Raw genomic sequence first — 13,869 nt, 5'->3', positions numbered from 1 at the left:
TTCTTTGGTCTCAAGTTCAGGAATCCCTGGGAAGCCCCCACGCCCTTTGAAGAGCAGTGGAGCAGCCAAGGGGTCTTGTGGAGTTGGGTGAGGGGAGGTGTGGGGAGAACCTGGTAGATGATGGTCAGAAGTTTGGTTGAGGGCTGGCCCGTGGCTCACTCAGGAGAGTGTGGTGCCGATAACACCAAGGCCACGGGTTCGGATCCCTCTATAGGGATGGCCGGTTAGCTCAGTTGGGAGAGTGTGGTGCTGACAACACCAAGTCAAGGGTTAAGATCCCCTTATTTGTCATCTTTAAAAAAACAACAAAAAAAGAAGAAGTTTGGCTGTTAGTCAAGCACAGGGAGCAAAAGCACAGGGAATGGCACTGGTGGGGAGGGGTGTGATGTGGCCTGGGCCCTGTCCTGGGTGCTGTACACGGTGGTCCTGGTGCTGAGGGTGCCGTCATGATAAGCCAGCAGGTCACATGATGGAGCAGGTGGCTTACAGGGGTGAAGACAGAAGCTGCCTCCTGGAGAAGGCCAGAATGGCCAGAGGGGAAGGGTCCCGTGCTGCCTGCCAGCACACGTGGTGTCCTGCAGAGTCTCACTGCTGAGAAGGAGAGAAAGCCCTGAGTTCAGTAGCCGGTGAGCTGATCATGAGCAGATACCATGATCAATTCCACAGATGCACATTTCTTGTGGATCAGCTTCGCTCCAAACACTTGGGACCCCAGTGGAGAATCGCCCTCTTCCCGGATGGAGTTTACACATCCTAAACACAGCTTCTTAGCACTTCTCGGTTGGACGTGGGAAACTGCTACCACTTACTGTGCGCACTGAGAAACACACAGTAAGACCAGTGAGAGCGATTTCTTCAACATGTGTGTAGTGTTCACATTTTCATTGGCAAGCTAGAGAAGCTGTGTGCAGTGGTTCTCGGGGGTCCCGGCGGTACTGGGCTTGCCTGTCTTTGTTGGGTCACAGCTGCAAAGACTGTGCCTACTCGCTGGCTGGGCTCAGAGTCAATGTGTATCATTCATTTTCTTACTTTTTTTTAATATTTGTGAGAGAATTTCTTTAGTTCACCAAAATTTGTTTCAAGAACTATGAATTATTGCAAATAACTAGTGGTTGTCCTGGGGCAGTAACAGGCTCCCCTGTGCTTTGAGGGAGACTGCTCATACCCCAGGGTCTGAATTCGTTCCCACCAGAGCCAGGCAGTGTGCTTCAGGGACGCAACTAGCACCACTCTACAAAAAGAACAAGAGACTTCTTCGGTTGCTGTTTGTTATAGTCTGGATTTTGGGTGGAAAGGCTTGAGTGAGTCTGAAGATAACGTCTTCCTCTACAGGTGACAATGACTGGTTTAAGTCGGAGCCAGCAGGTGGTCTGGAGTGCCCGAGCTGCCCTGGCCCCCTGCTGCCTCCACCAAGGTGGAATCTGGGCTGAGCATGGCTAGATTTCTCAGGTTTCAAAGAGATGCTGAAAAAGAAAACAACCTGTGTGTGCTATCTCAATTTTTGAAAACATCGTGGGTCCATCAGAGTAGGGCTGAGGTGTCTCGTGGGCTGCCAGGGTTGCTTTCAAAGTGTATTTGGAAAATGAGTTTAAAGTGAGTGGTCAGCTTCAAGAATTTATACAGGGATACAAATGCTGTTGTTGAATGTGTGTGTTTCTCTTGCAGGGTGTGGTGACCGCCGCCACAAGTCTGATCACCACTTTAGCACAAAAGAACCCAGAGGAGTTTAAAACCTCTGTCTCGCTGGCGGTCTCCAGATTAAGCAGAGTAAGTCTGTTGATGGGGAAACAGAAGTCAGGGTGGGTTTTGTCTTAGTTATTTTAATTAATGTATTAGTTTACTTTTTAGAATGCAAGATATCTGGCCCAGTTTGTAAATTCAAGAATGAAAACTGTCTTGGTTAGCGTTAGGCTTTTCTTTCAACCTTTTGGTGAATTGAGAAATGTCTTGTCTGCACAGGACTGTGTATGAAGCCGAGAGTACAGCTCTCTGCTCCTGTCGCAGGAGCCAGCATTCAGCTGTCACGCAGCGCCCAGAAACCCTGTGTTCCCCCACTCACTTCTCCTTCCCTCCTCACTGAAGGGACCCTGTCCTAACTTTTGTGCTCAGTGCACTCCTTGTTTTCCTTTGTAATTTTGCCTCCTGAACATGCATCCTAAAACCTGTCATTTAGCTTTGACTGTGTTTTTTTTGTCAGTGGATCACAGAGCACATATTCTGTGGTATTTTGACTTGTTTTGCTCGATGTTGTGAAACTCTCATGTTTATTTTGTGCAGCTGTCATTCATGTGTTTTTGATGCTATATAGAATTCAAGTGAACACTGTTTATCCATTGTCTGTTGTTAAACACACTCCTGTACACTCTGGGACTGTTGTAATTTGCTGTGGTCAGTCTTAGGATGTCTCTTGTTTACACGCTCCTGCAGTGCTGGTGGCACATCCTAGAGAGGGCATTGTGGGTCACAGTGGCAGTGCTTCCACTGAGGAGGCAGTGCTGCAGCTTCCAGCTGGCATAGCCGCTAGCAGTGTGGACAAGTTCCACTGCTCCACGCCTTGGCCCGCAGGCAGTGGTGGTGTCTTAGATGTTCACCATTCTGGATGTGTAGTAGTATCTCATTGTGATTTAAATCTTCATCCTCCTGATTATCAATGAGGGTGAGCAACTTAGCATGTTGATTGGCTATCTGGATTTCTTTTTTTGTGAAGTGCCTACGTCTTCTGCCTATTTTTCTACTGGGTTGTCTTTTTTGTGGTTTTATAGAAATTCTTTGTGCATTTTAGGTGACCGCTGTGTTGGTTATATTAACTTGGATCATACCAATTGCCAACATTTAACCATTATTGGTTTTCAGAAATGGCAACTTTGTATGGTTCAGCCTGATTTGTGTTTAAAGCCTTGCTCACTCTGTCACTTGGCGTGCTGCTCTCTCAGTGACGTGTCCCATGGCCAGAAGTTCTGCACTTTGTGATGTTGTTAGGCTCACTCATCCTCTCCTTTGTGATCGGTGCTTTTGGTGGCCTTTTCACGGAGTCTTTCCCTCTTCTGAGGTCTCACGCCAGGATTGAAAGCCTACCCGGCACTGGTGTCTGTGCGTGCAGGAGACATCCTCTCCAACACTTGTTATTTTCTGTTTTTTGATAGTAGCCATTCTAGGTATAAGGTGGTAGGTATCTCATTGTGGTTTTGATTTTTGTTTCTCTAATGATTAGTTATGTTGAGTGTCTTTTCATGTGCTTACTGGCCATTTTATATCTTCTTCGGAGAAATGTTATTCAAGTTTTTCTCCCATTTTTCAGTTAGTTTGATTGTTTTTTGGTTTTTGGATTTTTTGGGCAGCTGGCTGATACAGGCATCCAAGCCTTTGACTTCAGTGTTATCAGCACCACTCTCTACCAAGTGAGCTAACCAGACAGCCCTGATTATTTTCTTGTTGTTGAGTTTTAGGAGTTCAGGATATTAATCTCTTATCAGATATATGATTTGAAAATTTTTTCTCCCATTCTGTTGGTTGCCTTTTAACTCTATTGATCATTTTTTTGTTTTTATTTTTTGTGGCTGGTACCAGGATTGGAACCCTTGACCTGATAGTGTCTTTTGATGTGCCAATTTTCTATTTTTTTCTTTTGTTGTGTGTGCCTTTGGTGTCATATCCAAGTAATCATCCCCAAATCCAGTGTCCTGAAGCTTTTGCCCTGTGTTTTCTCTCTTCTGAGAGTTTTGTTGTTTTGAGTCTTACATTAGGCCTTTGATACAGTTTGAGTTATTATGTATGTGGTGTGAGGTAGAGGTCCAGCTCTACTCTTTTGCATGTGGATACCCAGTTTTCCCAGCACTTTTGTTGAAGAGACAGTCCTTCCCCTATGAATGTTCTCAGCATCCTTGTCAAAAATCATTTGACCATGTATTATGCAGTTTTTAAAAAAAAATTAATTCATTTCTTATTTTTTTTTTACATTCTAAGATGTTGCAGAGCAGGAGGAGGGGGAGGAGGGAGGGGGTAGGGAAATGGAGGTATTCTGTACCAAGAGGTGGTGGCTCTTCAGCTGTTGCTGGTGTGCGGTCTTGGCCTGCGTGTGTGCTGTAGAGTACAGTGAGTGCCACCCACTGACTGCCGTGTCCATGCTGTGCTATCTCTACGAGATAGATGGCAGCTTAACGCTAGCACACTAAGCGGAACTGTTTTTCCAGTTAAGGTGTGACCTAAGGAACGAACATGGCTCTCTCTGGGTCCCCTCAGTGGGGTCCTTGCTGGGTGGCGTCTCACCACCTCCTGTTGTCTTCCAGATTGTGACATCTGCATCAACTGATCTGCAGGATTACACGTACTACTTTGTCCCAGCTCCCTGGCTGTCAGTCAAGCTTCTGCGGTTGCTACAGTGCTACCCGCCCCCAGGTAACGGCACCTGGCTAGAGGGGATTGAGTTCTGTTATGAGAAGTGCGTGACTTGCCCGGTTCTTGTTTCATGGGTCCTTCTGTTGGCGCTGTCTCGCATCTTGCCTTTTACAGAGTCGTTATTAGAGAACTCACAATTTTTTTAAGATTTAGATTTATCTGTGCTTTTGTAATAACAGATCTGTGCAGTTTTTTGGTTTTTTTTTAAAGATGACCGGTAAGGGGATCTTAACCCTTGACTTGGTGTTGTCAACACCATGCTCACCCAGTGAGCTAACCGGCCATCCCTATATGGGATCTGAACCTGTGGCCTTGGTGTTATCAGCACCACACTCTCCCGAGTGAGCCACGGGCTGGCCCCAGTTTTTTTTTTTTTTTTTTTTTTTTGAGACAATCTTTTAAAATAAAACTTGAAGCCACCAGAAATTTTATATCCTAAAATTCTAATAATCTATATACCCTTAATATACACATCAAAGATATTTTTATGTTCATATTTCATCCTAAAACATTACATTCAACTCCTAAGATAAAGTACCTAGAAATAGAATTTCTTGGTTGAAGAATATGCATTGATATTTTATTCTGGCCTGTTAGCTCAGTTAACTTGCTGCTGACACCAAGGTCTAGGGTTCAGTCCCTGTGCTAGCCAGCACACACACAAAATTTTTTTTTTGTCAGGTTTTCAAGTTGCCCTCTAAAAAGATTGCTCTGTTTTTCTAACCTTTAATTTCAATCTAATTTATTTATCTAATTCATTTATTGATTTTTTTATAGGATCTTCTTTGTTAAAGTTAAGTAACTTCCTATATAAATCTTTTTAACTGAAATAGAAACGCTGACCATATTGAACTGCACACCCAGCCTCAGAGTCAGTGGGGGAGGGGCCTCACGCCCCCGCCCCCGCCTGGTGCAGCGCATTCTCGTCCAGTGGCTGCAGCAGATCTTTCTGTTGGACCGGACCTGCCTCCTTAGAATGTCTGGCCTAACTCCTTCTGAGGTCTAGGGGGACGCAGACCCAGGCCCCTTCCACTTGCCCACCCTTGTGAATTTCATGATCCTCCTCCCCCTTTTGGTCTGGAGTTTCTTTTGCCCTCTTGGCCATTTCTGCTGTGATAGGGTTTGTGGAATCTCCACCCTTCCTCCCCATCGTGTCTCAGTGTGAAAGTTTGTGCAGTGCAGTTTCCAGTGGAGCCCTCCGTGTCTGACCCCCGCACGGTTCGGCAGGACACCGTCTCTATCCTGAATGGCTGGCTGCAGCAGTCTGGATGTGGTGGTGGATTTTTGGTAGACATGTTGCATGAATTATTTTTGATGTTCTGGTATTTTTATTGGTTTCTTACTCTTTTTTGTTCATTGTTTCTTTTCTTCTGGTTCAAGTACGAGTTTAAATTTTTTCCTCCTCTCTTTATTTCTATTTACAACCTTTTCTCTATTTCTTTTGGTAATAGTCAGTAGAGAAAAAAATCTTTTGTCCCCTTTTCCCTCAAACATTTTTATTATGTGTTTTGTCCATGTCTCTGAAATTTTATTTTTTCTTCACTTATATAATCTATTTCTCAGCAAATGTATTCTGTGTTACTTATACCATTTGAATAGGGTTACAGTAGTTCCCCTTATCTGTGGGGTACACCTTCCAAGACCCCAGTAGATGCCTGAAACTGTGGATAGTGCTGAACCCGATTGCCCTTTATCGGAGCATGTTCTGCTCGTGTCTCCCACCCACACATTCAGTGCCTTTTCCATCTCAGCTGAGCACTTCCACGCACTGTGGCTGTTTGAGGCATAACAGCAAAACCAGCACAGATGTCTTTTCCTTTCTCACAGTTTCACAGATAGCAGGTTCGGCAACCCCAGCACATGATGTTTTCTTTCCCTATTGAGTTGAGAGCTTTCACATTTTCACTTAAAGGAAACACTTATCCAAATCGCCAGCATCACTGCTCTTGTGCATTGGGATCGTTATGAAGTTAAAATCAGGGTCACTTGAGCATAAGCAGTGGACACGGTGGCAGTCAGCTGGTGGAGGAGACAGCTGCTAAGTGCTAAGTACCTCACGGGCGGGCGGGGAATGTCCACGCCGTGGGCGTGTGGGATGAAGGGGTGATTCACATCCCGGGCAGGAAGGCATGGATTCTGTCCTGCTACTCAGAACAGCGCACACGTTGAAGCTTATGAGTTATTTATGAATACTAGACTGTGGTTGAGCATGGCAAACGAAGCTGGAGTTAAGGGAGGTCACTGTACTTACCACCATTTTCTCACACAGTTTTATAAATGCTCCTACCTGTGTGCAAATAGGAATAGACTGTATTAAGAATGTTTACAAGTTGGGCAGTGTGTCAGGAGGGCTTCTTGTCCCTGAGGGGTGCAGCTTAGGGGCAGGGGGGCTGAGGGCTGCTGGAGCCCAGCCAATGACTTTCTGTGTTGCCCAGAAGACCCTGCAGTTCGAGGCCGCCTGACAGAGTGCCTGGAGACCATTCTGAACAAAGCCCAGGAGCCACCCAAGTCAAAGAAAGTCCAACATTCGAATGCAAAGAATGCCGTGCTCTTCGAGGCGATCAGCTTAATCATTCACCACGATAGGTGAGTTGTCTGCCTGTGGAAGGTTCCTGCCTCCTTCTCCCTGGCATTAGACCGAGTGTGTAACAGTCAGGGTTTACCCATTCCACAAACGCTGGAGTGGCCTCCCTGTCCTTCCCAGTTGTCCACGTGCTCCCTAGGTCCCTCTTCTCTCTTATCCAGTCTGGCATCCTTGCTGTGGTCTCAGAATTTCCCCACCCATTGCTTGGCGGGCTGGGGTCTCATCTTCCGAGGGCCTTCTCCTGTTTCCCCTGAGCGTCTGCTCCTGACTTCTCATGTGATGATGTGGAGAGGAAAGGGGGTGTGTGGGTGCATGTGCCCCGTTGGCTTCACTGGGGCACAGGGCCGCACTCAGTGTGGTCCAGGGTCAGCCTGAGGAATTGGTGGAGATGACCATGTCTTTTGATGTCACGTAGACATTGGGAGGGTCTGCTTCCCTGCCTCCTCTCTCAGATCCCACAGTGTGCTCCCTGCATGTGGCTTGCCCGTGGTGTGAGAGCTACAGTGTGGTTCACAGGTGGGGCTGTTGACACCCACCAGGCTCCCAATGACATGGAGCAGGCCAGCCTGTGGCAGACACAGTGCCTTGGCACAGATGTTCTCTACAGCTAGCTAAAACCAGTCATTTTCTACCATGGTGTTTTTTAAAAATATGGTTTCCCGTGACAAAAACTCAGTCTGAGAGACGACACTTCAACAGGGTTGGGAGTATTAAAAATGAAATTTCCAACATAGATGAAACCTCTTTGTCTTTATTAAATGTATTTAAAGACAAACAACATCATGAAAAGGTAAAGAGTAAGTGAAGAATTAACCTGAATTCTCTAGTCATTGGTCCTTCACTGTTCACAGACCTTTTCCTGGCCTTGTCACCGTCAGGGCCTCTATGCAACTGTGCTGGGCTGACTGCCTCTGGCAGATGAAGGTGGAGTGTCTGCCTCTGCTGGTGCAGTACAGAGCTGAGGCCAGGCGTGTTGGCTTGTGTGGGCTCCTCTCTTGTCAGCTCTTTGGAGTAGGAGGAATTCTGCAGATGTGATTAGAAGAGTTCCACTGGGCATTTGAGCTTCTGGTTTTCATTGTGGTTATGAGCAGAGTAGATGTGAAACTGACCTCAGGATTTAAGTTTAAGGCCCCACGTCTGAAGAGGCCCCTGAAGTTTCCCTTTAGTGACGTGGTGATAGTAACTGTGGTGCGACTTTGCCGTCTGCCATCCTGCTGTCCCCCGGCCTGTGTGACACGTGGAGAGGAAACTATACCCCGCTTCTCTCCCATCCATGCAGTGAGCCAAACCTACTTGTCCGCGCCTGTAACCAGCTGGGCCAGTTCCTGCAGCACCGTGAGACCAACCTGCGCTACCTGGCCCTGGAGAGCATGTGCACACTGGCTAGCTCTGAGTTCTCCCATGAGGCAGTCAAAACACACATTGAGACCGTTATCAATGCTCTGAAGGTGAGTGCTCTGTCCTGGAGTCCACTCGCTCACCATGCAGGCATGGGGGCCTTCGTATGGAGGTCGGGAGTATGTGGTGCTCATTGGTGATACGGACGAGTTCCCTCAGCAATCATCCAGTGCTGGTGGTGCTGTTCCTCAGGGTGGCTATGGGAGTTGGGTGAGAAGTGGTCACCCACCCAGTGGTGAAGTCCTACCATGTCTTGAGGCCGTGCCACCTGGCCAATGGAGCGGGGTTCTGGCCACGGCTGCCCCAGGCCCTCGCTTCCCCATTCAGCCGTCTGCACATGTCCCAGGCAGTTCTGTTCCTGGCTGCAGGATGATCATGCGAGCCTCCTGCACACACTGAGTCCCAGCTAATAGTTCAGCAACTGGAAGTGGTTCTTTTTGGTAGGAAGATAAAATATTTTGTTCTTATCTCCAAGAAAACTCACCATTTGCAAGGAAAATTCCCCTTTCTCAAGGATTAAAATTCCCAAGTTGGAAGAGTCTAGTCGAGGCTGTCTGCTCTCACTGTCTGCCATCTTAAGTTTCTGGAGCGACCTGCGAGGCTGCTCCGTGCAGTCAGGCATGTGCTGTGTCTGCTGCACCCTAGCTGTCACTGCAGGCAGGTCGGGAAACGGACGGCATGTGGGGAACTGCAGCCTGTGTGTGTGGCCCAGCCTCGTGGCTGTGGCAGAGCAGGTCTGATTCTGTCCCTTGGTGTGTGCGTGGGACTCAGACATTTTGGGTCCTGTTTTAAACAAGAGGCCCTACAAGGGTTTTGTAATTTAGCTTTCTGGTATTCTGAATTCCTCTTGGTCCTGATTGTGGTGTCTGTTCCAGTCATTTCCCGTAGTCAGCCCAGCCCTCGCCTGCATGTTGCTGGTGCCTAGTTGCTGGGGCCTTCTCTGTCCTTGGCGGGTGTGTATGTAGCTTGCCACCACCGACGGGGTAGTGGCCAGCTGAAGCCTCTATACAAACTGCACCAGTGCTTCCCAGACTCCTGTGCTGGGAAGCCTCTGGGGGTCTTATTAGAGCACACTGGGTGGGGCTTCAGAACCTTGCTGACCACCTGCTGGGCTGGAGTGTGGTCCTTGGAGCAGCTGTCCAGTAAGGCAGGTAGGGTGACTGTGAGCGTCATGGAGCTCAGTTCTAGGCCATCCAGACCTGTGTGCTTGGTCCAAGTGTGGACAGCGAGGGGGGCATGTGAGTGGGGATGAGGGGCTCTGTGTGGCCAGGGCCTGTTGGGCTCCCTGGATACGCACAGAGCAAGGAAGAGGGCTCAGCACACGTATCAAGACAGCAGGGCTCCTGGTCAGGACCACAGGGCAGCCTGAAGCAGCTCCCATGGAGCATGAGGCCCCATGGACTGCAGTGGACAACACCTGTCCATGGGCTTTGCTTGTGCAGCCAATTACTATGTGCCTCATCCCCAGACGGAGCGGGACGTGAGTGTGCGGCAGCGGGCAGTGGACCTCCTTTACGCCATGTGTGACCGCAGCAGCGCCCAGCAGATTGTGGCTGAGATGCTGAGCTACCTGGAGACGGCTGACTACTCCATCCGAGAGGAGATTGTAAGTTCTACAGCCACGTGTCATCATCTGCTGCAGGCAGGGTCTCACCTTGTCACCTCTCCCTGGGTGACGGAGATGCAAAGGATTACTCAAAGCCCATTTCTCCAGAGCAGTGAGAGGCCCAAAAGGGGTTAATCCTAGGATCAATTCTTTCAAGAGAGAAGAATTCCCAAGAATTAACCCTGAATTAGGTTTTCTCCTAGTTTTTATTGTCCAGGCAAGAAAGTTGCAGAAAAGGAACACAGATGGTTACAAAAAGGACAATGAGATAATTGTCATGGCAACGCTTAGTTCACTAAGAACTTAAAGAAACAACTGAAGGTGAGATGAGGAACATCCCCCAACCAGCAGCCTTGAAGCCTTTAGCTCACATACTTTCCCATCATTAGCTTTAGCTGCACCAAGGACGACTGCCCTTAGAGCAAGCATTTTTGCTGTGTTACAATTATTTTTTTTAATCTGCAGCAGAGACTTTAGTATTGGGAAAGTTTTCCGTTTTTCCCAAGCTAAGCATTTTTATGTGCAACTCTAAAAAGTCAGGCCCTGTAAAATACATTTGCTTTATAAATGTTGGTGTCCTCCACACACCTGAAGGATTTCCTTAGTGCTCTGTGACTCTGTTCAACAGGCTTGACTGAGAAAATACTGCACACTGGATAAAAGATTCCTTTCCATCAGCTTTTTAATCAGCATATTCAGTAGAGTCTTTCAGACCGCAGAATAACTAGAATGTCCACTCTTAGCACGTGTCCTTGGCTCTCTGTCCTTTCATTGTAGGTCTTTGAGGTGAGCATGAATTCAGATTGCTGTGGGCAAAATTCCATTTAATTGTGCTTAGATTTTGAACCCTTGAATTAATACTTCCTTGCTTGGCATGTTTTCCTCATGTCTCCGTGACATCTCTAGGAAAGAACAAATCTGAGCCATAGTTGTCTATGTGGTAGTCTTAGTTTCACTCTCACTCTTGTCATCTGCAAGTAGGTGCACACATCTGAGAAATTGTTAAAGTTCAGCAAACCCTTCCTCATTGTGTAAAAGACGGAATTAACACAGAATTGAAGGGGAGAAACTTGCCAGCCACGTGGCCCACAGAGAAGCCCTGAGCTGTCTTGTGATGCACACTTGGGCCTGGCGCCGGCTTCTCAGCCACCTCTCAAGTTCGGTATGATGGGAGAGTCCAAGTGGGGGAGGACAGTGTGCTGCTCTATGTTCAGACATCAGCTGCCACCATTGGCCAGGACCACAGCCTCTCATTGAGGCTGAGACAGCGCCTCTCCATCGTATGAAAAGCATTTTCTTATGTCTTTTTGCAGATCAAAGTATAGCTTGAGCCTCCTTGGGCACTTTGTAGAGCAGTGCTGTCTGAGCTAGCAGCAAGTGGTTTTGGGATTACCGTGGGCGGGTGTGTGAAGGAAAGGCTGGTAATGCATAGGGGACACTCAGGGTTATGGGGTCGTTTATGGAATGAGGCCAGGCACTCTGGGGAGGAGCTTGAGTCCTGCCCGAGAGGAGAGGTCAGGGTTGGCTTCCTAGTGGAGGTGGGACTGCTGGCCCTCCAGGAGAGTGGGGGGCAGGGAGGAGCTTTGGGGCAGAGTGGGGGCTGGGTGTGTCTTATTTGCAGTGTGGCCAGGCAAGTGACCTGGTGACTTTGGCCAGGGGTTTGTTTCCAGCCTCCCTGGGACAGTGTGGCCAATCCCAACCCTGTGGTAAGGTGGAGTTGGCTCTGGGGACAGCAGTCACTGGAACGTCATTCCTTACCCTTGTTCTGGATGGCGGCTGGCTGGTATAGGGATCTGAACCTGCGACCTTGGTGTCCTAACATCATGCTGTAACCAGCCAAGCTGACTGGCCGTCCCTGGGTGTTTTAGAGCAGAAGTGGCACATTTTTAGTACGCTTGTGTGGACTTAAGGTCTAAGTGTTCATCAGCTCAGCGTTTGCTCTGATTCCCTTTTGAGTAAATGAACGGGTGCCGGTCCCGTCAGTTTTAGTCACACAGAGTGAGAGGAGGCTGTCTTTCAGCCCCATCATGAGCACTCCGCTGTTCTCCTGCCAGGTGTTCAGAGTGTGTGTTTGCGGCTGCACTAGAAGCTGGTTGTCCAGACCTGGACCTGGCTCATTCCCTTCCCACATGGAGCTTTCGGTGGGATCGTAAGCAGGACAGTGGGTGGGGATGGATGGAGGCAGTGGTCCTGGGGACGTGGTCAAGAGAGGACGATGGTGTGGAGACCCCTGGGAGGGCAGGAGAAGTGGCAGCATGTGGAGGGGTGCGGGAGGCAGCTTAGCACAGTGTATGTGGTGGGGGTGAGTGTGTGGGTGGGAAGCCCTGAGTTCACGGCTGCTGGCGAGTGCTGGGCTCGAAGGCAGCGTGTTTTGGAATGAAGCTTTGGATGTATCATGGAGTCAGTTTTGGGGTGAGGGCCGGGGCAGAGCAGATGGACAGGTGGTCCAGGCTCCAGGCACGGGCTCTGGGGGCATAGTCTTGCTGCTGCTGGTTGCAGTTCTGGTGCTGGATGCTGTGCAGGGAGGACTCAGTATAAGCAGAGGGTGACTTGGGGGCACAAGTGGCTTTGGACAGCCACAGAGCTGTCCGGTGGGTATGGTGGATAAATGAGCAGGTGGGCCTCCCATGGAGAGTGATAGGAGAGACATGTGGGGGCCCCAGGATGCTGGTGTTTGGGGGGAGCCCATGAGAAAGACTACCTAGACCAGGAGGAAACTGTGAGAGGAGAATGACCACCAGGGACCTGGGGTGGGGCCGTCTGGCAGAGCTGCTGCTCCAAGGTGCTGGCTTGGGGGTGATGGAGAGGACTCTTGGTGGGAGCTGGCCTGGGTGGGGCCTGGGTACAGTCACAGGGCTTCTTTGAGGGTAGTTTGCAGCTGCCGCAAGGCTCTTGGTTCTTCTGCACACTTGACCCAGTGTTTCTGCATGTTCTGGACGTCATCTCAGCTTTCCTCAGTTACGTCGGTGAACCATAACCCTTCTGGGCTTGTGGCCTCCATACAGAATCTGGTGAAACTTCTCACGCACCCCAAGGTTTTGCAGAAATGTGCAGGTCCTTCTGAAGCCCTAACGCAGCCTTTGGGTGACAGCTGGCCCCTGTTCCTGCCAGTGGCCATGGGCAGCTGCCCTAACCTGCGTCCCCTGCAGGTGCTGAAGGTCGCCATCCTGGCCGAGAAGTACGCAGTGGACTACACCTGGTACGTGGACACCATCTTGAACCTGATCCGCATTGCTGGCGATTATGTTAGCGAGGAGGTGTGGTACCGTGTCATCCAGATTGTCATAAACCGGGATGATGTGCAGGGCTACGCTGCCAAGACGGTGTTTGAGGTATGGCCCGGTGGGCACCAGTGGGAGGGAAGGGCAGGGTACTTGGTGCAGAGCAGCAGGCCCCAGGTCCTGGCTGCAGGAGGCCCCAGCGTCTGGTGGGCCTTGTTCGGCTCCCCTCTTGCTCCCATCAGCCATTCTGCGAGGTTCTGGCTCTTCTGCTGCTGTTACCCCTTGTTGGTCTCGATTTCTTTTTACCCTGATTTTCAAACCACAGACCATGGGTAAGATAGATTTGGCTCTCGAGAGCCTTGATGTGGTCTCTGTGTGTGAGAGTGTGCTGTGGAGTCTGTCTCCAGCAGCACAGGTGAGGGTGGTGCCGGGGTGAGGGTGTACACTGCCCCGGAGCAGAGAGCCCGATCAAGGCCCATCGAGAGCCAAACTTGCGTGGGCCCTGTCTCTGCTGTCAGGCCAGCCCTGCTGAGGATGGCCACGGGAAGTCAGGGCTCCAGCAAGCTGCGGAGAAAGCTGGCACTCCGCAGGCAAGCGCCCGAGGCACCTCACTCCTGAGCCCTCCTCAGCGCTTGGCTGCTTCTTGGCCCTGTCCCTGATGGGAA

General features: G+C 49.6%; 1 protein-coding gene across 2 annotated transcripts in view; it reads left to right on the top strand.

Annotated features, from left to right (window-relative positions):
* AP2A2 (adaptor related protein complex 2 subunit alpha 2) overlaps positions 1–13,869 on the top strand; it is a 110,930-nt gene that overhangs the window by 79,479 nt on the left and 17,582 nt on the right. Inside the window, exons 6-11 of one of the 2 annotated variants that reach the window (XM_063093427.1) lie at positions 1,666–1,767; positions 4,287–4,395; positions 6,834–6,981; positions 8,259–8,427; positions 9,846–9,983; positions 13,133–13,315. In XM_063093427.1, the coding sequence (XP_062949497.1) occupies positions 1,666–1,767; positions 4,287–4,395; positions 6,834–6,981; positions 8,259–8,427; positions 9,846–9,983; positions 13,133–13,315 (849 nt within the window). Of the gene's footprint in view, positions 1–1,665; positions 1,768–4,286; positions 4,396–6,830; positions 6,982–8,258; positions 8,428–9,845; positions 9,984–13,132; positions 13,316–13,869 lie in introns of both variants that reach the window. The other variant, XM_063093426.1, reaches the window with a different exon arrangement.

The sequence above is a fragment of the Cynocephalus volans genome, chromosome 4 (genome assembly GCF_027409185.1).
Source record: "Cynocephalus volans isolate mCynVol1 chromosome 4, mCynVol1.pri, whole genome shotgun sequence".
In the NCBI taxonomy this organism is placed as follows: Eukaryota; Metazoa; Chordata; class Mammalia; order Dermoptera; family Cynocephalidae; genus Cynocephalus; species Cynocephalus volans.
The sequence above is the reverse complement of the archived record's forward strand: the minus strand, read 5'-3'. Positions and strand labels throughout refer to the sequence as shown.